General features: G+C 32.5%; 1 protein-coding gene across 1 annotated transcript; it reads left to right on the forward strand.

The window, feature by feature from the left end:
- Positions 1 to 356: 356 nt before the first annotated feature.
- Positions 357 to 21,591, forward strand: LOC128159490 (aminoacylase-1-like). The gene is made up of 16 exons (XM_052822607.1): positions 357 to 502; positions 9,085 to 9,149; positions 9,688 to 9,792; positions 10,547 to 10,618; positions 10,898 to 10,920; positions 13,520 to 13,599; positions 13,989 to 14,078; positions 14,451 to 14,507; positions 14,915 to 14,988; positions 16,708 to 16,757; positions 16,949 to 17,012; positions 17,219 to 17,267; positions 18,113 to 18,219; positions 18,676 to 18,755; positions 19,535 to 19,595; positions 20,067 to 21,591. The coding sequence occupies exons 1-16, from the start codon at positions 427 to 429 to the stop codon at positions 20,217 to 20,219; spliced, it is 1,206 nt and encodes a 401-aa protein (XP_052678567.1). The 5' UTR covers positions 357 to 426; the 3' UTR covers positions 20,220 to 21,591.
- Positions 21,592 to 22,792: the final 1,201 nt, after the last annotated feature.

Consider the following 22,792-nt stretch of genomic DNA (forward strand, 5'->3'; position numbering starts at 1 on the left):
GAAAAGCACTAGAAAAACTCAGTATTGATATGTTTTTACTTATTCAAAATGATTTTCGTTAAGTCCAAAATGTTTTCATTGAAGGGTATAGAAAAAGATACAATACATTATCGATTCTCTATAATAATACAGAGGTGCATATGTATTTAAAAAATATATACGAATAGGTCCCGCCAACTTTCGTTAAAAAAACAATTATTTTGTAAATCTAACAATTTAAAACGACAAAAATCCCCATACTTAGTAACCATGAACCGTTTTACCAATTAATTGCTATTTTAGATCAGCCAATGAACGCTATCATAACCGTAATTTTGAATCGGGCTCGTGATGGTACATCATTTAGGTCGGGATCAGGGTATTTTGATACACGTTCGACTTTCCTCTGTAAAACTTCGACTGACGGTGTTCACTTAGTACGAGAAAATGACGGAGGAAAAAGCGGTGACAGTTTTCAGGGATTATCTAAGGATTAAAACTGTACACCCAACACCGGCCTACGGTAAGAGACAGAGACGTTGTTTGGTGTTAGTTGTTTTTTTACGTGTTCCATGCGTCATACAAGTGTTCATGTGATGCAGCAGTTATACAGTATACTCAGCTTTCTACTCTAGTGTAAGACCCATAACACTCAAGTGGACAAATTCATTTGCAAACATGCATTTCTTTTATATAGTTTGTTTTTTGACTGGGATGTGATGACACTGTACATAATGTCATTACTAATGGCAGTGCAAATAGGATGATTTAATCCAGACATTAGAAGTTTGAACTTTACACATGAATTGAAACTGCAGAAAAATAAATTGGCGTCTTGCTGAACCCCCAAATTAAAATATAAGTAAAAAAATGGATAAATAAAATGAAATGCTCTTGATCTTTGCCTGTTTTGGTATATTCCTGCCGAGATTGGATAGGCTTGATATTTTGACTGTCACCTTTACCGAATCTTGAGACAGTCCTTCATAATCCGACAATTCAGTGAAGGCGTCAGTCCAGGCCCCGAGGTTATAAAACTTTTTTCATACTCGTACTTATACTCATACTCCGTACTCCGAGTATGTGCTCCACTGAGTACGACTTTAAAAACCGAGGTTATAAAAGTTTTGGAGTACGTTCTCCGCTGAGTACTATTTGGAGTATGCTCCAAAAGCCGATCGACGAAATTTTACGTCTCTGAAGAAAGACAGAGAACGGTAATTCATGTAAATAGTCCTGGCATGTAGGCAAACTGTACATGTATTCAGATTAATTATTTATCAACAAAATGTAACACATTATTTTCATGTACATATTACCTTCTCCATCTGCAAGCATGGAGATGTGTCTGCATCTATAACTTATGAATTTTTGAGCAACAGAGACGATAAATCCAGTGTAATTGGTAAAATTATCAACAAATTGTGTTTATGTCAAATCTCTCTCTCTCTCTCTCTCTCTCTCATGAGACTCAGATAGTGATTCATGCATGTGATGATTAAGTATAATTATGTTGTAAGGAACGATATGAATATAAAAGAAAGAAGTAAGAATTTACACGGATATGAAGAGAGTATTTCAACATAGAATTTAGTTCGATATATCTAAAATTTTCCTGGCTTTTATACGATTTTGATATTTTACATGCCAGGAAAAGGTCAGAAACGACGCCAATATAAAACTGGAAAGTCACTGCCCCCAAGTGGATATCTCTTAAGATATTTAGTGAGCAGTTCCTGTATTAGGGAAAACAGGGAAGAGTTTAATTCAAAAATAGAAACATATACTTGGGAAAATCACAAAAATTCTGAGAAATCCGTTTATTTTTACACTCATATAGTATACACTAAGGAAATTATATGGGTATTCCAATTTAATTGCAACATACTTAGTACTATATTTGCCTTTTAAAATTCTTGTGAGAAAAAAACATCTAATATCTTGAAGGGGTGGGGTGGGGGTGGGTGTTGAAATTGCATCAATGAACATATGCCAAAAGCCAAGGACACACGTAAAGTTTCTCATTTTAATATTTTTGGGAATGTGCACGAGAGTTTAAGAAAATTCACTAATTGAAATATTTTTGAAATTTCCAATTTGAGGACCACGTTAAACCGAAACAACGTGTTCAAGGAAACTGTGTACTAAAGTTGCTGTAACCCTTTTTGTGGGGTTTTATTTATGGTTCAAGTTTTTCTCACTTAGTCAAGGCTTGAAAATGTGTGTTTAGAATTTATATATACATACTGTGTCATTTTTAATCTTAAGTAACGTCCATTGATATTTTTGAGCAAGCCTTTTCCTATTCATCTTTAAAATTCGAAATACATGTGTTAATTTTGATGCATTTGACATAGATATTTGGTTACTTTAGATAAAAAAGGAATAGCTATTTGAATTATCTAAATAGTTACTTGCTAATAAAATTAAACAATTTAAGAGATGAATATTCCCACAGCTAAGCTATATAGAGAAAAATCTCTCACATGAAAATGCGAAGAAGCTATTTTAAGTAGTACATGTATTTTCAATCGATTGCATAGAATAACAATAATCCCCTTCAAATCTCTCTCTCTCTCTCTCTCTCTCTCTCTCTCTCTCTCTCTCTCTCTCTCTCATAAATTCTAGCTTTTATCTTGCGGGTTATGATTAATTTAAGTGTTATCTTTTTTTTCTTTTTCTTTTTTTTTTTACATAAACAAGCTTTTAATTAACTGTAAATTACCCGAATTCTCAAGCAGAATATATATATAAGAATAAAATTTGATGTCATAACACCAAATTTTATTTGTAGAAAGATACTAATATAATACTTAAGACTATGGGGTCACCGGGACCCACCATCCTTATATTCGAGCGTTTATAATTAAATGTTAAACCAAACAATACATACTTACGTATACTTAGACATGTCTATGCTCTCGATGTTTTAATTCGAAATAAATAATAAAGATCGTAAGGTAGGTGATGTTCCATGGTAAAATTTCTTTAATATTTGGAAAATAAAAATCAATTACTGGTAGATGGTTCGGAATGGATACTCTACCTTCCCGCAGTAAAATTAAAAAGAAGTTGCGGTCTATATTAGACAAAGAACACATCTAGATCTCTGCAGCTACATGTAGTATATGGTCACCTAGGAAGCCAAATATGTACGTCATAATTTTAAAATTATTGCCAATACAAAACTTAAAAATTCGAAATATTATCTTTATGTTTACATCTAACGCCCTTTAACCTGCGTTTTAATTACTTACTGCTGATTCTTGATTACTTTCTACATTTCCAAGTAAGATTGCTTTTTGTTAACTTTCAAAATAGGTTTTTATTATCGATATTTCGAGATAAAAAGAAATGAACCTTGTTCAAAATTACTCTAAATTTCACAGCGTTTTTGACACTACAGAGGAAAGGCAATTTATAAGCCAATATTTTCCACATGCAGACAGTAACTGTTTTATGAAAATAAAAAAACCCAACAACAATCGTATAGATAAACCATAGGAAGTAGGATTCGCCGCCCCCCCCCCCCCCCCACTCACACACACCAACGCCAACTCCTCTTAAAAATATTTAGTTCCAGGGGTAGATCCAGAATGTGAAGTTAGAGGGGACGTCAGTATAAGACAGGGAGTCTGGAGAGGCCGCTTTGTGGCCTCCAGATGGTCCAGGGCAAAGTCCTGTTGGTGACCAAGGGGGCATAGCCGGCCCCGGAAGCTCCAGGATTCTAGAGATTTTGTAGGGTAAAAAGGAAGTCTTTAAATAGACGTTTGAGATATTTCTTCTCGTGATTACCGGTATACTTAAAGTAATAAAATTATTTACAATTTTTAAAGGTTTGTAGATTTAAGACCTACAGTCATCAAATTCCTCTGTCTTGTAGAAATCCAAGAAACATATCCTTTTATTTTTTTTCTTTCGAATGACTGTAAATTAATCAGTTTAAAAACCAAGTTCAATGGGACAATGTAAATTAATGAAGTTTTAATAAAAGATACATGTAACTATATATACCAGCTTATATTATAATAACAATGGAAGAGTCGTTAAAACACTTGTTAGTATAACCAATTACTTAAAGGTGGGTATATGGGTGACTGGTCATATTTGAACCCAAGGACAGCGTAACCAAAATGTTTTTTCCTGGGTTTTTTTAGTTACATCATTGAACACACGCGTTTTCTTCATATTGCACCATTGAAACAGTCTAATGTAGAGAAATCCCCCAAGTTAAAAAAAAAAGATAATTAAGACTCGCAAGTTGTACATTTTCTTTGCCAGAAGGAGTATAACTTTATTTGGACAATTTTTTTAGGGCTGTGTGTGGGGGGGGGGGGGGACGCCGGGTGCGACCTCCTTTACTCCGCCACTGATTTACCGCTTATTCTATAAAATGTTTCCCTTTCCAAGTTTTGTGGCATGCAACATAAATGATAATTGATTAATAAGTAAGTAATAGAAAGCGTTAGACTTTTATGCATCCCCCATCCTTTGTAATGTTTAGAACAAACCTACATTTTCACTATAATAAAAAAATGGACCCATCAAGTACATCTGATTGAAATTGATTAATAACGATACATGTACATTGATTTCTTTGTTTTAAATGATGGGGTGTATGGGTCGTATTTAAATTGACAAAAAACAGAATTCTTAAAAAGTCGAACTATTCAACGGTAGTATTTTGTAGGTAGTTATACATGTATATGTACATTAATTAATGAAGTAAACTATCTAAAAGTTATTTTGATAATCTTGGTTGCACTTCCCCCTTACTCTTAAATTCACCTCCTGTCATTAAAAAATTGGTAAAAACTTTCCATTTTAATTCATATACATGAAAATATGATTAAATTATAGCGTATAATACAGCAATGTTACAATATGAACAATATTATATGTTTGCACTGCATTTTATTTAGATTAAATGTCTTGAGTACGACTTTGAGAAAGCTTCAAAGCTTACTCAGAAAATCGTATTTTTGTACTCAGCCGGAGTACGAGTAGGAGTATGAAAAAGTTTTATAACCTCGATATCTTGAGTAGGAGTACGATTTGGAGCACGGGGTACGATTTGGAGTACGAGATCGTACTCAAAAAAGTTTTATAACCTCGGGGCCAGATCAAGGAGAGCCGAATCTGTGCTGAGTTTACGTGCTGTGTATTGTAGTAGAACGGTGTCCTTGACTAATTGCTGAGCAACCATTTGGCTCGAGCAATCTGGCGTCTATTTTAAGGGTCATTATATTTACGTGCATGATGCTGAGTGTATTTCGTACTTTAGTTACTAGAAGGACCTGCATGACATGTCTTTATTTAATCATAAATTATTTAGATCCTATCTTTAGATATATTCGGGTAGGTGTCCTAGGCCTTTAATGCAATATATTCAGGTACACGATAGTGTACTCAGTGTTTATTCTCATACGTTCATAAGTCTGGCCACGATATGCCAGTGCATACAGTCCTTTAATTAGGTTAAACGTGTGCTGATAAATAGGTCATTCCGTTGTTTACCTATATAGGTAACCTCCTTGTTTGTCAAAGTGATTGATCCAGAATCACGGTCAACAAAATATACTGAGCGTATATTGGGAGTAGAAATATTTAGAATATCTCTTCAAAAAATATAAATTTAATAAATGTGTACAGTGTCCGCAAATTGTTTTGCTATGTACTAGTATCCTATCCTAACGTGTATAATTTTCTTTCTTGCAATTATCCTATTATAGCGAGAGCAGCTCGCCGGCGCGCAGCGCCGGCGAGCGAAGCGAGCTCTAAGAACCAGTGTGCGCGGGAAAAAGAACGAGCTAAACCTACAGTTCATCAAACAAAATTTTTTGTCTACGTCCCATAATGCTCTCTAATGTTTTCACCCGTGGTGCTATGCCAAAAATGGCCGACTTTTAACTCGTAATTTACCGTGACTTAAAGTTTGAAGACACGTTTTTAGTACCGCATATGCTTTGGCGAGACTCAAAAGATTTGTTACATGCTTCCATACCTTCGTATTGAGTTGAGAAACGTAAACAAAGACGAACAAAGTCATGGATGACGTCACAGTTCACTCGCGCTATATTTCCCGCGATAAATTTTGAGGTGGATCAAACATCTGTAATGAGTGTACTGGCTATTTCAGTATAGTCTGCGATACCTGCCTCATTGACATATGATTTGTTTTTAATCTTTTTTAATATAGAGATTTTATATATATATTTACTAGCAAGAGCCACACTTTACTGTCATATCGATCCATTTTTAAAGTATATGTACTTGTGCATGCATGTACAGTAGGCAGGTAAGTATATGAGTAGGGAGGAAATAAACAATAGGACATTTTGAACTAACAGTTAAAAAAATTATGTAGATATTGCATATAGTCAGACCATTAAATATAAAAGTGGGAAATTACACACCTACAAACAGGTACCGCCGGGCTGGCTCTCTCTCTCTCTCTCTCTCTCTCTCTCTCTCTCTCTCTCTCCTCTCTCTCTCTCTCTCTCTCTCTCTCTCTCTGGGTAGGGGGTTGCGCTGTATGTATCATAACCATTAAAATTAGTACCTTTGGCATACTTATTGTAGAGCAATATTCTCTCAAAAATTCTTTGACGTTCGTTGATACCTAAACTATAAGTTGACAATGATGCAAGGTACAGTATGTGTACTTCTTGCTGCGCTCGCCAGAACGGTAGCACCGTAAAACATATTATATCTTGTATTTATCACATGTTTATCCTAATATACGGTGGATATCACTCATGGGATAAATTTTTGATATTCCACTGTTTGTTCTTACGCCACGTGACGTCATAGTTAATCATTACGTAGGTTTAGACGGTTGATTGACGTAGAATGAAAAAGTAAATAATTTTATTTAATTAAAATTCAGCTGAGGGGTGTTGAGATATAAATTTTAAACATTTAATGTTGTTTCAGTTATTTGTTATGAATTCATAAAAAAATGAATGTATGTTTGTTATACTTCAAGGAACTTTTTTTCCGCCAAGGCTCGGGGATAGAAAACACACAACTCGTTGGATAAAAATCATATACCATCGCAAATCATGAGAGATCCTATATAAATCCTATGATATATAGCGTTATTATGATATCGTACGTAAATCCTTTTAGGTTTATCATAAATCTGTTTACCGGTTTTTCCGTTTATCATATCGTTTTTTCTGTTGCAATTATCGTGTCGTGCATTCATCGTTTTTTCTGTTGTCAGTTATTGTGTCGTACATTCATCGTTTTTTCTGTTGTCAGTTATTGTGTTGTGCATTCATCGTTTTTTCTGTTGTCAGTTATCGTGTCGTACATTCATCGTTTTGTTCATGTGCATGCCGTTATTATTTATATGTATTACATGTTATAAATTGCCCCCGTAAACAATAATGAGTTAATTAAACAACAACTACTTTTCAATTTAGAATTCTGTTAAAAATCTTTCTTCCATTTTTTTTTGACCGAAGGTTATAGGGAAACACAATTAATAATTAAGTTATATAAATAATGGAAATTAATGAATGATGTGTTAAAACGAATTTAAAGGAACAAGGTATCATAGTTTGAGGTGTTTCGGATATAATGTTAAATCGTACACGGTGGGCAATAAATTGCATAAAAATCAACTTGTATATTATAGTTGAACTCGTTGATTTCAAACATTATGTTCATTGCTCTTACAGGATAATGATACCTTAATATATCACATACTTTTTATTTATATAATATAGTACAAGTCTACAGTGTGCGCGATTTTTTCCATGCGATTTGATGTTGGGCTGAGCCGTTTGTCTGTTTCGTAATAAAAAAAAAATGAATCTAACCGGAAAAAAAATCATATAGCATTTAATTTAGATCCTATTTTAAGGGTTTTATAGGAAACGATGGTTATTTCTGTATAATTGAACAGTGATGCTGTTAAGGTAGATTGCTAATTTTCTTTTCCAATACTAACAATTGTTTACTGAAAAGTCTATCAACCGAGTGGCTTGAAAATGTTGGCGACCGATCTGGCCTTCAACATGTTCGAAAGTTTCCTATTAATTACTGAGCAAGTGAAAGACAAACATCAAGCTACAATGTATCCGTACTCTAAAAATATTCTGTAACAAACTGTAAATGGGTTCTTTCCAAAGAAACGCTCTATAGTGATCATCAATGAATTAATGAATTGGTATGCACGCCACTAGTTGTAAAGAAAATGAATTAACATGTATGTCACTAGTTGTAAAGAAAATGTATACCTATTTCCACCATCGTTTATTGGACCTTTTTACGATGTACCTGTAGCTGCAGGCTGATGTCTACCCGACACAGGTACATTTTTGTATAATTGAGATACAACCTTACAATTTCCGTGCATCGATCGAACATCTGAAACTCACCGGAAACATATTTAGAGTGTGTACTTAGTAAGGTCCTCAGATTGACCTTTATATTATTCTGAAAAATTTTTCTTTGATGTTTTGTTAATTCCATTTAGATGCTGACTTTAATCTCTCGCTCGTGTGTTTACCGATACATGATAATTCTTGGGTATCATAACATGTCACGCGATGTTGTTATAACTTTTTAAAGATTCCATCTTGTCTTAAACAATAAAATAAAGTATTAAAATAATGTTATAATTGAAAATGTTCCGTTTTAAACTTTTATGGAGAGATAATTACGGTCGGGCACGTGGTCGATTCCAATAAAGCCCGGATGTCCAAATGATTGATTTGATCAGGTACCAACCGTAATGATCTCCACATAAAAATCAAAGAATGATTCCTTATTACAGCTCTACATACATAGACAATTTCGCCACATGTGATGATGATATGAAGTGCCTTTCATATTAGAATGATATTGAAGTCACATTGACATAGGGAAGACATGCTTCCATGTATACAGAAAAAGTGGAGAGAATCTTTGCCTTTGAAGAAAACTAAAGTTACTGCTTAACGACTATAAATTGAATAAATGATTCTGTATTTTTGTTCTTCACAGTATTACATTCTGTAGTCATTTTTCTAGGTTCTCCTATTACTTTTAGTCCTTTTTAGCTTTCGTCATACCAATCTAATGTTAACAATGGCATTATTATTTCTGATACAGATGAAGTAGTTGTGTTTCTGGAGAATCTGGCGAAAGATGTGGACATTCAGTGCAGGACACTCGAGGTACATATATTTAAGCTGAAAAAAAATCAAAACAAGGTTAAATAAAATCTTGCAAGGATACAGATAACAGAGATTATTAAAAGTTAACAATTCCTTGACTATTTTATAAAAATTACACCATTTAAGGTTCCTCGACACACGCAAATTTTACTTGATGGATGATGAGGAGTCTTTTTTGAAGTATGATTTTAAAAAAAGTCAAAAACGATTCTTTTTTGATCCATCAGATAATTCACACGTGTGTCGGCCACCTTAAATGCAAAAATTTAAAAAAAAACAGAAACAAAAAATAAATAAATAAAGAAACGATACTTGCGTTCTTATACGTTATATCTCTTGATGAATGATTCTACACAAACTTGTAGTATGATGTGTACAACAACATATAGTCTGAATTGTTAAAAAATATGCATTTATTTAGTCACTGCTTTTTCAGAAACTATCCTAATAAAAAGTTTACACATTTTTCTACGTATTGTATACCATATAATTGGCATGTTATTTTCTAACTGATATTTTTTATTCTCCATTTTGACAGGTGCATCCTGGGAGAGTCGTGGTGATTATGACGATTCCTGGATCAGACCCGTCCCTGCCCTCCATCATGTTGAATTCCCACACAGACGTTGTACCTGTATTCCAGGTAGGTATAATCAGTACGTTTGATTAGGTCTCACCTGTTTTTTAGATGGGTATAATTAACCAATAAGCTGGAATTGGTCACTCCTCTACGTCCCAAACTCATTGCTAAAATGAAGTCCTGGCAGACAAATTGCTTGCCATAAAACAATTTTCTTTTGACAAATTTAGATTGAAAAACAGAGTGGTGGTGAGTGATTTTATACATCATCTTTTAATTAGAATATTTCACCTTAATTAAAGAGTCAGCTGTGTTGGTCAAGTGCTGTAAGGTATATGTTTTGTGTATGGCGCTATCTCAGTAGGTACATTTTTGAGAAATACATGAACATTTTCATTATTCCGCCACTTGAAAGTGTTTGTTACACAAACTTTTACTTTTTTAGACACTTCATCACAAGATGTTATGTTAAACAGTTTATATCTTTCGATTGGGTTGTATATCTTCGTATCACAGTGGTTAAAGTAGTGGGCTTCTGAACCGCAGATCATAATTTTGATTCCGCCTGGAGCTTTTGTTCATGTTAACTGAATAAAATTTTTGAAAATGTAATTTTTCATCCAAAATTGCAAATTTTTTGGCCAATCATACTTAAATACTTCTTATCCATTATGATATATATCATAATCAAATAATTTTCTGCTGATTTGAGACAATATTTCACGGTGTAGTGAGCCACCTTAAGTGTAATCGGGCAATTAGCATATGACCTCTAACACTTTAGCATCACATGATGATTGTCTGTTACCTTTTACAGGATCAGTGGGTGTGTGACCCGTTTGAAGCAAAAAAGATGGAGAATGGGGACATATACGCAAGAGGAACACAGGTATGGAATTGTCATTAAAATTAAAGTGAATGTGATGTCATTAGACCCTTAGTCATGAAAAATATAATTCATTAAAAAAAATGTCAGTATTATTAGTTTGAGGGTATAATTACCATAACATTTACAAGAGGTTTGTTTCATTGAATCAATGATATTAAGATATTTTATATTATTTAAATGTAAGAGATTTTTTAATTCTTCAGAGTCTCCCTACGTATTTAAAAAACATTATAAGAAAAAAATCAATATTGTGATTGCAAAATGATTTATTATTTTCAGGACATGAAGAGTGTTGGCATACAGTAAGTTTCACTTAATGTTACAGCAACTTTATTCTAATGATTTAGTAATTAAAACCATTCTCTAACAAGAGAATGTAATTTTTCTGTTACATACGATATATGAAACGGAAAAATTACATTCTCATGTTAGAGACACACAAAATTGAGACTTACATGACTGTAGTTTTGTTTTAAATATCTTTAGTGATAAAACTTGAATTTATTCAATCAAAGAGAAATATGAAATTAAAAATATATTTGATACGTTGAAGTCAGGAAATCTGAAGTTGTTAAAAAATAATGTAACTGCATGTGAATATGAGTAAATTCATTATGTTTGATCTATATTAAAAAAACGTAACATTATTACTTATTAGGTTAGTTACTGACTCACTACGGAAATATATTGGGTTGATCAATCTCATAGATGGCGAGGCGAAGCCGAGCCGTCTATGAGATTGATCAACCCAATATATTTCCGTAGTGAGTCAGTAACTAACCTAATAAGTGTTTTGTTTTTCCGAGGACTATCAAGCTACATATTCATTCACAAATAGCGGTGATATACGCAAAGCCATGTACAAGATGCCTTACATCTCGTCCAGTTAAACTCATTTAAACTCTTAAAAAATTATCAATACCACCTTTCAAATACACTTAAAAAATCTCCGCTTCACCCATATTACTTACAATGTTTTGTTGCTATTCAATTTTAAACCTCTGCAGAGATTTGAGCAAATTTCGACGCTGCCATTTTGCTCTGCTCCAGACATAACAATGTGACGTCAATATTCAAAGGGCAACTACTCTAATTTAAAAATAATTCCAAAGGGCAACTACTCTAAATATTTTAAGGACTTACTGAACACGATTTCTGTGTTAAATAATATGATATATCGAGATGAGTAGGTGAGGCGGCGGCCAATGACGGCCATATTGCCTAATATAAATCCCCAAAGAACCTACATAGAGATATATGAGGCAATCACGTGCCATGTTTAATCCAATGAAAGTGTGACATTTCAGTCCGAGGGAAAACAAAGATTATTAAGGCTCTGGAAAGATTACTTCACTTATGTGAAACAAATTTTAGTTCTGATAAAATATGCCTCTTTATGGCAAGTTTTATGTGAGAAAATCTTTAATAAGATGTTGCCATTTAAGAAATAAGGTATCATTTTTGGATGTCTATCGGGATATAGATACGGGTTGGTCACGTGATCAAATCCCATAAAGCCCGAAGGGCTTTATGGAAGATTTGATCACGTACCAACCTGTATCTATATCCCGATAGACATCCCAAAATGATACCTTATTTCTTATATTTACATTTGTTGCAAATTATAACACTAACAATGCTCCATACTTCCTCTTTTGTGATGACCTAGAAAGCCGCTTCGATTAAAATGACGTAACGACAAATAGTGCAACAATGTTGCAAGCATTTGATTATTGTGATAAATGAATATGACACTACTTTTGAGGAGACAGCACTTTTTTTATCATTAAAAAGGGAAACAGAAAAGAAAATTCACTTGTACAACTGAAAAAACTGATTGAAGCTTGGCGGAATAGTACTACCTGTGTTGAAGTCGCAGAGCGGTTAGAAATTTAAAAACAAGCGATAGAAAGTTGAGTTAGAGTAGATCTATACGTAGGCATTTCCAGGGGGAAATCTATCGCAGAATCAGATTCAAGAGCATAATGATTTCCTCCGACATTATAGAGGAAAGCGAGTTTAACTTCGATGATCTTTTTACGGAACAAATCGGACAGAAAACACAAGGAGTTTTAACCGTGATCCGTGAATGTACTACACACGAAAGGTCTGTAATATTGCGTTTGCAATTTTGACCGAGGCTTGTAATAAAATCAGTAATGAATTTTAACTGAATTAACTCCTTTGACAAATTACGATTGTCATTTTCAAGAACGCCTCGTTACGATGTCGAACCATAAAACATTCTGTTTACATGTCTAACCCGTTAATTAACGTGTTATCTAGGCTATGTAACATGAATCATTTATCCCCGCAATTAATGTTATTTTTTTATGAGAATGAATGAATAAAACTTCGTATAACAAAATACATGTACGTTTATTTTTTATGCCTAAATTATGTTTTCATTACGATATCTAATAGGTGTGTTTCAGCACAAATCGATTAGTTTGTGTACATAGAAAAAGTAGTGACCTATATTATTCATGCGCTACTTTGACCTCTTGACCCATAATGATGTTATGCAGAAATAACAGCGGATCGCTCAAACAGTGTTATATAAGGGAAAACATTTGCAAGTGTAAATATTACTGTATACACTTTATTTAAGCCCACATTTTGGCCTTTATGCTTGCAAATGGTTTGCCCCCTGTTGAATTTGCCCAGACACAGATATGTTTAAGAAAGAAAATTTGAGACATTCAAATTGGCTCAGACTTAATATTTCCTTGTAGTTTTATACAGTAATTTCACTCTTGTCCCTTTGATTTTGAGATATATTATGTAAAAAAAATCATAACTTGCAATGCAGGAAGGGGATCCTTTTTTTAAACAAAATTCTACTGCAAAATTGGATCTTAATTGTTAGTTCTTTCATCTTTAACTTTTTCTCTGTGACAGGTATATGGAAGCAATTAGAAAACTAAAGATGGAGAATAAACTAAATTTCTTAAGGACGATTCATGTTACATGGATGCCAGGTACATGTATAGTATGAACACCCCACCATTTTCCCTACCCCAATTATCCCGCATTTCCTGGACATCACACAAACGTGTTAAGGTATGATTAACTCTAGGTGTGGTATTACTCATGTCCCTTGAGGTCCTCGACTCACCTTATCAACCTTTCGGAATTTTAAATATGTTGAACTCTACCTTCCTGTTTGTACTCAGATAAAGCTTACATAAAAAAACAACCTAAGTTTCTGATTTATTTTGCATATTTAGACATTGAATATAAAATAGTTCCACAAATTCAAAGAACAAATAAATTTATATGGGAATTAATTAATCCAGGAACAAATTAAAATATAATGGAATTAATTTGAGAAATATTGTTACGTTACCTTTTATTGTCTAATATCTAGATGAAGAAATAGGAGGAAAACTAGGAATGGCCAAATTTGTTCAACACGAAGAATTTAAGAAACTGAATGTAGGTTTTGGACTGGATGAAGGTACAAAATTAAATGTTATAAAAAATAAAACATAATTTTGAAATGTAATATAATTTTTACTTCTTAACATAATTTTTGTATTGTTATATAATTTTAATCAAGTATATTAAGAGCAATTTTATTCCTTTCATAATTTGGCAAAAAATATTGCTTTGGACATGCTTAAAAGCTTTAAAAGCTGATTAGATTTTCCTGTTTCATTGACATGCCTTTGCTAGTTTATTTGTTTTGTCAATATTTTATGTTTGTCTAAAATACATGTAGTTTTGTCATCTTGAATAAAAAAAGTCAAAAGTTTGGGTCACAGTCGATCGTTGTGGCTCCAATAAGCGATATGGTCCATGTTACTGATTATAAAATTCTAATTTTTAGGTCTGGCCAATCCTACTGATGCTTTTACTGTGTTCTATGGAGAAAGAACTCCGTGGTGTAAGAGTAGTTTGAGGATTGTATCCCATTCTGATAGATTAATGCAGTTCCAAAATGTTAAAATTGGTTATATGTATAAATGTAAAGAATTGAATTTAATATATATATATATATATATATATATATATATATATATATATATATATATATATATATATATATATATATATATATATATGTATGTATATATATATATATATATATATATTCCGTATGAGAAAAGTTTAAAGATATTTATTTATTTATTTGTTTAATAATGAATCTATATCTTACATGTATTAATTCGAAAAATTTTAATATCTAAAGGTTGATGAATTTTACTAGTAATCTGCCAATAGCATACAATAGCATGTAATGAGAAACAAAATTGTTTAAATTTTTATTTTTTTCTCAAATAATTTAATCAGGGATTCGAGTTCGATGTCCCGGAAAACCAGGTCATGGGTCAAGGTTCATAGAGGACAATGCGGCAGAAAAAGTGGTCTGTGTCCAAACAGTTCTCTAACTGATTTATATTATCATTGAAACTAATTTGTATGTCTTCCATGGAAATGGTTGTGAGTGTTTGAAAAACCCTGTTTTATTATAGGCAAAGGAGATAAATGGGAAATAACCCTGTGGATATAAGCAAAAGCAGTTTGCCACTGGAACAGCTCATTTTGATTAGTCAACCTAACTTATCAGAAGATAATTGGCTTGTTCGAGAACAAACATACAATTACAAAAATAAATAATACTATGAAAAAAACCCTATATTTTTATATACATAATGTAGTTTTATAGTTTTATTTGCCAAAAATGGTTTTACTATAGAAATATTCTAAGTGGAGACTTTTTTCATAACACTTGCTTATAAATTCAAGATTTCTTTTAAAAACATGTATTTAGTACATAGACAATCTGATAATTTCAACTGTTAACAATACACCAAGCATAAAACTTAGGGAGGCTGGATGGTTAACAAATTGACCACTAGATTTGCCTTAAAGGGGCATTTTCAAAATTGTGGTCACATTTTATTCTATTTATATTGTTTACAATGCTAAGCTATGTTTTTCAAAAAATCAACCAAAATTTTATAATCAATGGAAGAGTTAAAAGCAAGTTACTGAGCTGACAATTCCTAATTATGTAATCAAGGCCCATGCCATGTTTTTGTTTATATTGGTTCCATACACCGTTATAAGTTCTTTTTCAAGCTGATTTTTTTATATCTGCTAATTCAGTCTGAACACAAATAAGCAGTTCCTAGCGGTTGCCACATTCGTTTTAGGTCCTAACCTAGAATTTCATGACCTGAGCTTTGTTTACACAATTAAGAATTGTGATCTATGTATCTCGCTTTTAGCTCGTCAACTTCACTCAAATGTTGGTTGACTTTTAGAAATGCCTTACTGAAGCAATGCAAACATTAAAAACATAAAAAATAATTTTTGACCAAAACCATGGCCATGCCCCTTTTAACTTTTAAAAATGATAGTTTTGGTCATAAACTATCAGTTGGAAAAGAATTATCCAATAGTTTTAACATTTTTTATATCTATATCTAGAGCTATTCGTCAGAAGGTGGTAAATACACTCTAAAAATGGCCACAACCACCCAGCACGCTAAATTAAGATTTCATTGTAATCATGTTATAGATAATAACTGCTTCAGATCTTCTTCAGAAGAATTTGGTTCGTTTTATTCTTATATGTACAAATACTATTCATCTAAACACTGTTTTTGAGTTAATAACCCATTTTTGAAATGGGCAAACATTTTCCAGTAAGATTTTCACTTGAATTTTCTAAGGATGAATCTCTGCGAATCATCCACTGAAATATGACTCAAAGGTACATGTAACTAATAGATGACCTAATGACGTAGTTTTGCCAATCGGTCACTTTTCCAGACCTTTCAGTTAACATCCAGTGGAATGAATAGTAGAGATTCACCCTGTGTTTTTGCTACTTATCACCAAATTACTTTAAATATACCCGTTAATTTGGTGCATAATGACGAAATGTTATGTAATACAGACACAAATATGTTCACTGTTTACAACTTTGATATTGGCGATTTGCAATGAGAAAAAAGGTTTTATTTATTAAGACTAGGGTACAGTATTTTTCCTGCCTAATTTTTAGACTTGTATATTTAGCGTGGTTGTTATATGAACAAATAGGCTATATTAAGAGTTTTCATTTTGATTTACAGAGAAAAGTAATAAACAGTTTTCTTTCATTCAGAGATGAGCAAGAGAAAAAGTAAGTTCATAAAATTTAGAATTTAGTCTTAGATGGAGAACTACTGGATCATATAATGACATAAATTTTTGATTCTTTTATCTGAAGTTAACTTTTACATTTTTTTTTCAGTCAAAGATATTTGCATTTTAGTTTGCAAAATTAACGTTCCTGATATATCAAATTGCCTCATGATGGATCTCTGTTTGTAGACTCAAGACTCATGGCTGCTTACGACTAGGTGATGTTACCACAGTGAATCTGACCAACCTTAAGGTAACACACCTATTTATTAACTGTCAATCATATAGAGAAAAAAGGATATATGTATTAATGTGTGAAAGATAAAATGTTAAAGGTGGATGCATTGGACCGATTGGGATGTCACTGTACATTGAAACTGTGTGAAAAGATGAGGATTTAATTTTTCCTCCTTAACGATTTCTTATGTGTAAAATAACAGTATACTTTTTCTTTTGCAGGGAGGATTTGAACAATCACTGAACGTTGTTCCTACTGAAATGTTTTTAGGTCTGTACAACGTATTTAATAACACATCAAGACACATGGCTGCTTATTGAATTGAAGTAGCGAAATCATTTTCCTACCTGGTACCTCACTACATCAAAACTAATACGTTTTTAGACACTCCGTCACAAGATGGCGATTTAATGTTTTGTAAGTCTCTGTTAATGATAAAAGACCTACTGTAACTTCACCTTAGAGGAGACTGTCTCGTTCTATTGCGGGGCATGCCCAAGTATCAAAATGATCCTGTTTTAATTTAATCAATTTTGTGCGTAATATGATGTCAAATAAATTGGTACTCGCATGTGGAGGTTTTTTAAAGTCAAATGGCAAAAGTTGAAACATGAAACACTGTACGTTAGAGAAACATATTAATAACGCATGTCCAAAACAAATTAAAGAAATCAATTTGATAAAATTTCAGACTATATTACATTGAAGTTATTAGTGCCTCTTCTATTGACTTCAATGTCATGAAATATTAAAAAATAATGTAGTTATTCATTATTTGAAAGTAATAAAAAGGAAAAGGCAGATCATTGAGACCAGAAACATTATAACCCTTATTTAATTTTAATTCATATAGAGATTGGATAGTAATGTGAAAGGTTATTTACTAAACTCTAAATTTAAGTTAAGTTTCTAAAATTGAATTTCAATTTGAACATTGATACAAAAAGAATCGCCAGTACAAATAATATTTCTTTTATTGCTTTATATTATTTTTTACCATATGTCAAAATAACATTCTATTCGGTCCTTTTCTATGCTTTGACATTAAAATAACCTTCCTCTGGTCTTTCTCTGGGGTTTAACATCGGAATAACCTTCCTTTGGTCTTTCTCTAGGGTTTGACATCAGAATCGCTCCTACCGAAGACTTGAGCGATTTTAAAACAATGATGGAGGAATGGTTGAAACAAGCAGGGGAAGGTATCACCTACGAATTTGTTCAAGTAAGTTGTCGTATGACGGTCATCAACAAAAAATAAAATAAAAAAATAAAGATAAATATAAAAATATCATACAACGTGAGACACGAAAAGCCTTACTCTGTAGATGTGTTTCTATATTTCGTAATTTTAGAGGGACAGGGAGTACTGATGAGCAGTTAAGAAAAACAATGTTACACTGAGTTTCAGCATAAATCTCGCTGTAGTACAATCTTGCCTTTATTCTATTTTCAAAGCCAAAAGTAAAATGATACAGTTTTCGTTGTTTACTACCACCATTTTTCTGTAGCAGTACCATCTTAATCAATAGTTACTTTTGCAACAAAAATCTAATAGTTTGCGTTGCAAATGTCAGCCACTGTTTCCAAGCAGAACAATTTTGTTAAAGGGATACCGGTACATTTGCATACACAACCTGATTAAATGTGTCACTAGCATTAGGTCATCCTGTATTTGTAGTACAACCCTGCCCAAGGTATGACCTCCACAGACAAAAGCTGTCCTTGGTGGAACACTTTCACCTCTGTGTTTGAGAACCTGTAAGTACATGTATTATTTCCACAGAAGTAGATGGGGGTTAATAAAATACCTTAAGGAAGCAATTTTAAAATCAATCAGAGAGAAATCTTGACCATACCTCTTTAACAACAAAGCCAATACGCTGTAACTGCACTTGATAAATCTGCTACAGAATACTCAATTCTCACCTGCTGAATTTTAATCAAACTTGCTTAAAAAGACATGAAAAATCGTAAGTGGAGATAATATGAGACATAAACAGTATTGGGAGAAAGGTTTTTAAAGTCTTCTTCAAAACTAAAAGGCACACCATTTCAATTTTTTGAATGTGCTTTCTCATGTTTGGAAGATATGATACTTATAAATATTGTCTATGACCTTATGGGGCTTAGGAGGGAAAAATCAGGTTGTAGGCAGCAAAGGGGTGTGAGGAAAAGGGGTGCTCTCAAAATCAATGTAGAATAAACGTTATTGCAAAGGTTAGCTGTGTGACGCAGTGCGACCCATGTCTTGTTTTACATACATTATCTATACATGTATGTATAAGATTCTAGGCCGCATGTTGGACTGACAAGATATTATTCTTCATGACTTTTTATAAAAAAAACACTCAGTAATTTTTATATCAAACCATCCTGGATACTCTTAACTTTTTCTTATATCTCAAACGTAAGATATGCATAATACTTTCTTTCTTAATCAAACAGATAAATAATTAGATTGCATTTTCAGTCACAAAAGTCGCTCACCAGAGAGCCAAATGTCCCATGTTATACCTCATCTGTATTGTAATTTACAGAGGCATTACGATTGAGAAGGAAATATTTCCAGCTGCTACTGATATCAGATACATCCGGGAGGTACGAGCTCTGTTTATATGCAAACTATACAATTGATTTGATACATGTAGACAAGTTCCCGTTTCGATACATGTAGACTATACCCGCAAGTCCCCATTCAAAATTCTGTGTCACAAATAACGTTCAGGCTAAAAAAAATTCTCGTTTTAAGGTTAAAATACATTTTGAAATATTATTTGAAAATGGATTTTATATTTCAGTACTGTGATTGTAGTTAAACATAACTTTTCAACCTGGGTTTGGCGGGATATGCTTAAAACATTGATTGCTTTTGTTGGGTTTGAAACCTGGCAACTGATTCATAAAAGCGCCATAAATACGATAATACTTAACAAGCTACAGCAAATGACTCTGAGAGCGGATAAATCCAAGGCCTAACCAATCTAGGTTAACAAACAATAATTTTGTTTTAAGAGTAATATGCCTTTTAAAATAGTTTGTTCTTTGTAATGCTTTTTAAATTAATTACAGCTCGGTATACCTGCCCTTGGATTCTCTCCAATGAACAACACACCGATATTGCTTCACGACCACAACGAGTTTCTGAATGAGAAGGTTTTCTTGCGTGGAATAGACATGCACTGTGAACTTATTCCTGCTCTAGCCAACCTTCCTAAGCAATAGTGTCATTGTGATGTCATCAAGACTTCATTGTGATAAAAAGTTGTCATTAATGGGCTGCGCTTTATTAATACTGAGTATATACTTTTTATAACCATTAGGCATTGCTTAAAATTCTGATAAAATCTGTACTTGAATAATTTGAATAATTTTTAAGTTTTTGAAAGCATTGAAACATCAAAAACGAGTTTACTAACTATAATTTGGTTTTGATTAACTGACTATCATAATTTTCATTTGGTGCAGAATGAAGACTAAAGGTTAGTAAAATGATATTGTCGTAATTATTTTAGGAGGAACATTTAGTTTGACCTAGGTATAATTGACCTTAATATATAGTCCATATGTAGTCAGTTCACTGTAATTTTGGCTGATCATTTCTGATTTGTTGATTGGGATCGGATGTCGTGACTATATGTTTTTATTGTTCCGTACTTTTTTCAACTTTCTCTGTTTAGATCGTATTTATATAAGGAATAAGGAATCATTTTTTGAGTATTATGAGGTGATAATTTCGGTCGGGGCGTGATCAAATCCAATAAAGCCCGAAGGGCTTTATGATAGATTTGAACACGCTCCGACCGAAATTATCATCTCATAATATTCAAAGAATGATTCCTTGTTACTTATATTCATATAATTTTAAGCCATCGTACGATTAAATATTTAGATATAAATAAGCAAACCCCGCTGGCGCCTCAATTTGGCGTCATTTGTATTATGAGTTATATAGTACACAATCGATACGTAGTGTTATCACAGGCAAAGACACTGGAAAGTGTAAATATGTATAGTTCGTAGAATTTGATTTGTTGATTGGGATCGGATGTCGTGACTATCGGTTTTTATTGTTATGTATTTTTGTTTACTTTCTCTGTTTAGATCGTATTTATAGTGGGAAAAATACGTCAGTTAACTTTAACATGTCTTGCTGAAATGGATAAATTAAAATCAATATGTTGATTTGTTTTCAAATTAAAATATATATTTAATATACGCAAAGCTTCAAGTTGAGAAGGTTTTGTTTTTTTCACCAAATAAATTTCTTGTGCAATGATAATAATATTCTATTACCCCCTTAAATTTTTATTTTTTTTCATTAATAAGAAAACCAAACAAAAGATATATAAATTTAAAATTCATAACGAGTAAAAAAAACTACATTTTGAAAGTGAAAAAATCCATATATTGATCACAAATTGAACACAAGTCAGGGATGTAAATAATTTGATTGTCTATCTATGTATTTAAGATTTATGGTGCTATGGTTGTAAGGGTTTATATATAAAAATCAAAGAGAATGAGTGTAAATTTGAATTTTTTTTTTTTTTTTTACAATAAATGCATTTATTTTAAAAATATAATGCTGTTTCACTTGTGGGTGTTGTCTGTATTCAGTCTGTATTTAGTTCCAGTTTCTCCATTATATGATTGAAATATAGTTTGATGCGAAAAGGAATATGTAATAATATTGATTATGTATATTTTTGTTTTAAATAAACAGGACTGAAAACAAAACAAATTTTGAATACTATTTTGTATTAAAAGAATATTCTTTAAGCCGGCTATAGCTTCGGTGCATGGTATACCGGATGTTGATTAATCAACAGTTTAAATCGTTATATTCACGGACATGCATGTAGTTCCAAATAAAGTGGCACGGTGACTCAAAATAGATGTTTACTTTTTGATTATGACAACGGAAATAAAAAGAGCTTCTTGAAATTTCATCATACGCAAGGTTTCACGCATCATAAGTCATGACCTATCAATTTACAAGTTATTAAAACTCTTCTGGAAATTGCAAATCTAAACAAACCGAGTTGTTTTGGACATTGGTTTAGTGTTAATTGATTGCGATTTCTGTCTAAAAATATTTAGAATGGGATTGACACATTGCATTTAAAGAGAATGCATCTTAATAAATTTATATAGTTCATGAAGATATCGTGTTTCAATGAGAGGATTCTGGATCATGATGTATGCCATGCTGCAGTATTTGCATTCCCCTGCGCTTGTGTGGCTATGAAGCGGAAGGAAAACTCGATAGTTTTGTGTTGACCAAACGCGTAATTCTACTTCTCTCTCTTTAATTTGATTTATTTACTTTGGAACACCGTAATTTTCAAAAGTTCACCTTTTAATATGATATAAAAGATATGTGGAAATCGTGTAAAATGTCGATATTCTGAATCATGGGTTTGAGCGTAGTGTGTATAGCATCTCCGTTTAACAGTGTATGTTTTTATCTGATATATTTAAACTCCACCACATGGTAATTTCGTTCTCTCCAACATTCTAATTACTTTGAGTTTACAACGCTGTTGCTGACCAGCGGAATACATTGCTTAAGGTAGTCCATCCATAACTAACATTTGATCTATACTACATCAAATACATATTTTGAAGCTATTATGAGGCTGACATAAACCAAACTTGGGTATGTGTATGCAGTCAAATAAATGAACTTTTTGCACATAAATTTTTTTTTTGTAAGAGTTGTCTGCACTTTAGGAAAATTTAAAAAATCATTTTCTGAAAATATGTATGGTAAACTATTAATTTTTTTAGCATAT

This window comes from Crassostrea angulata, chromosome 8 (assembly GCF_025612915.1).
Source record: "Crassostrea angulata isolate pt1a10 chromosome 8, ASM2561291v2, whole genome shotgun sequence".
In the NCBI taxonomy this organism is placed as follows: Eukaryota; Metazoa; Mollusca; class Bivalvia; order Ostreida; family Ostreidae; genus Magallana; species Magallana angulata.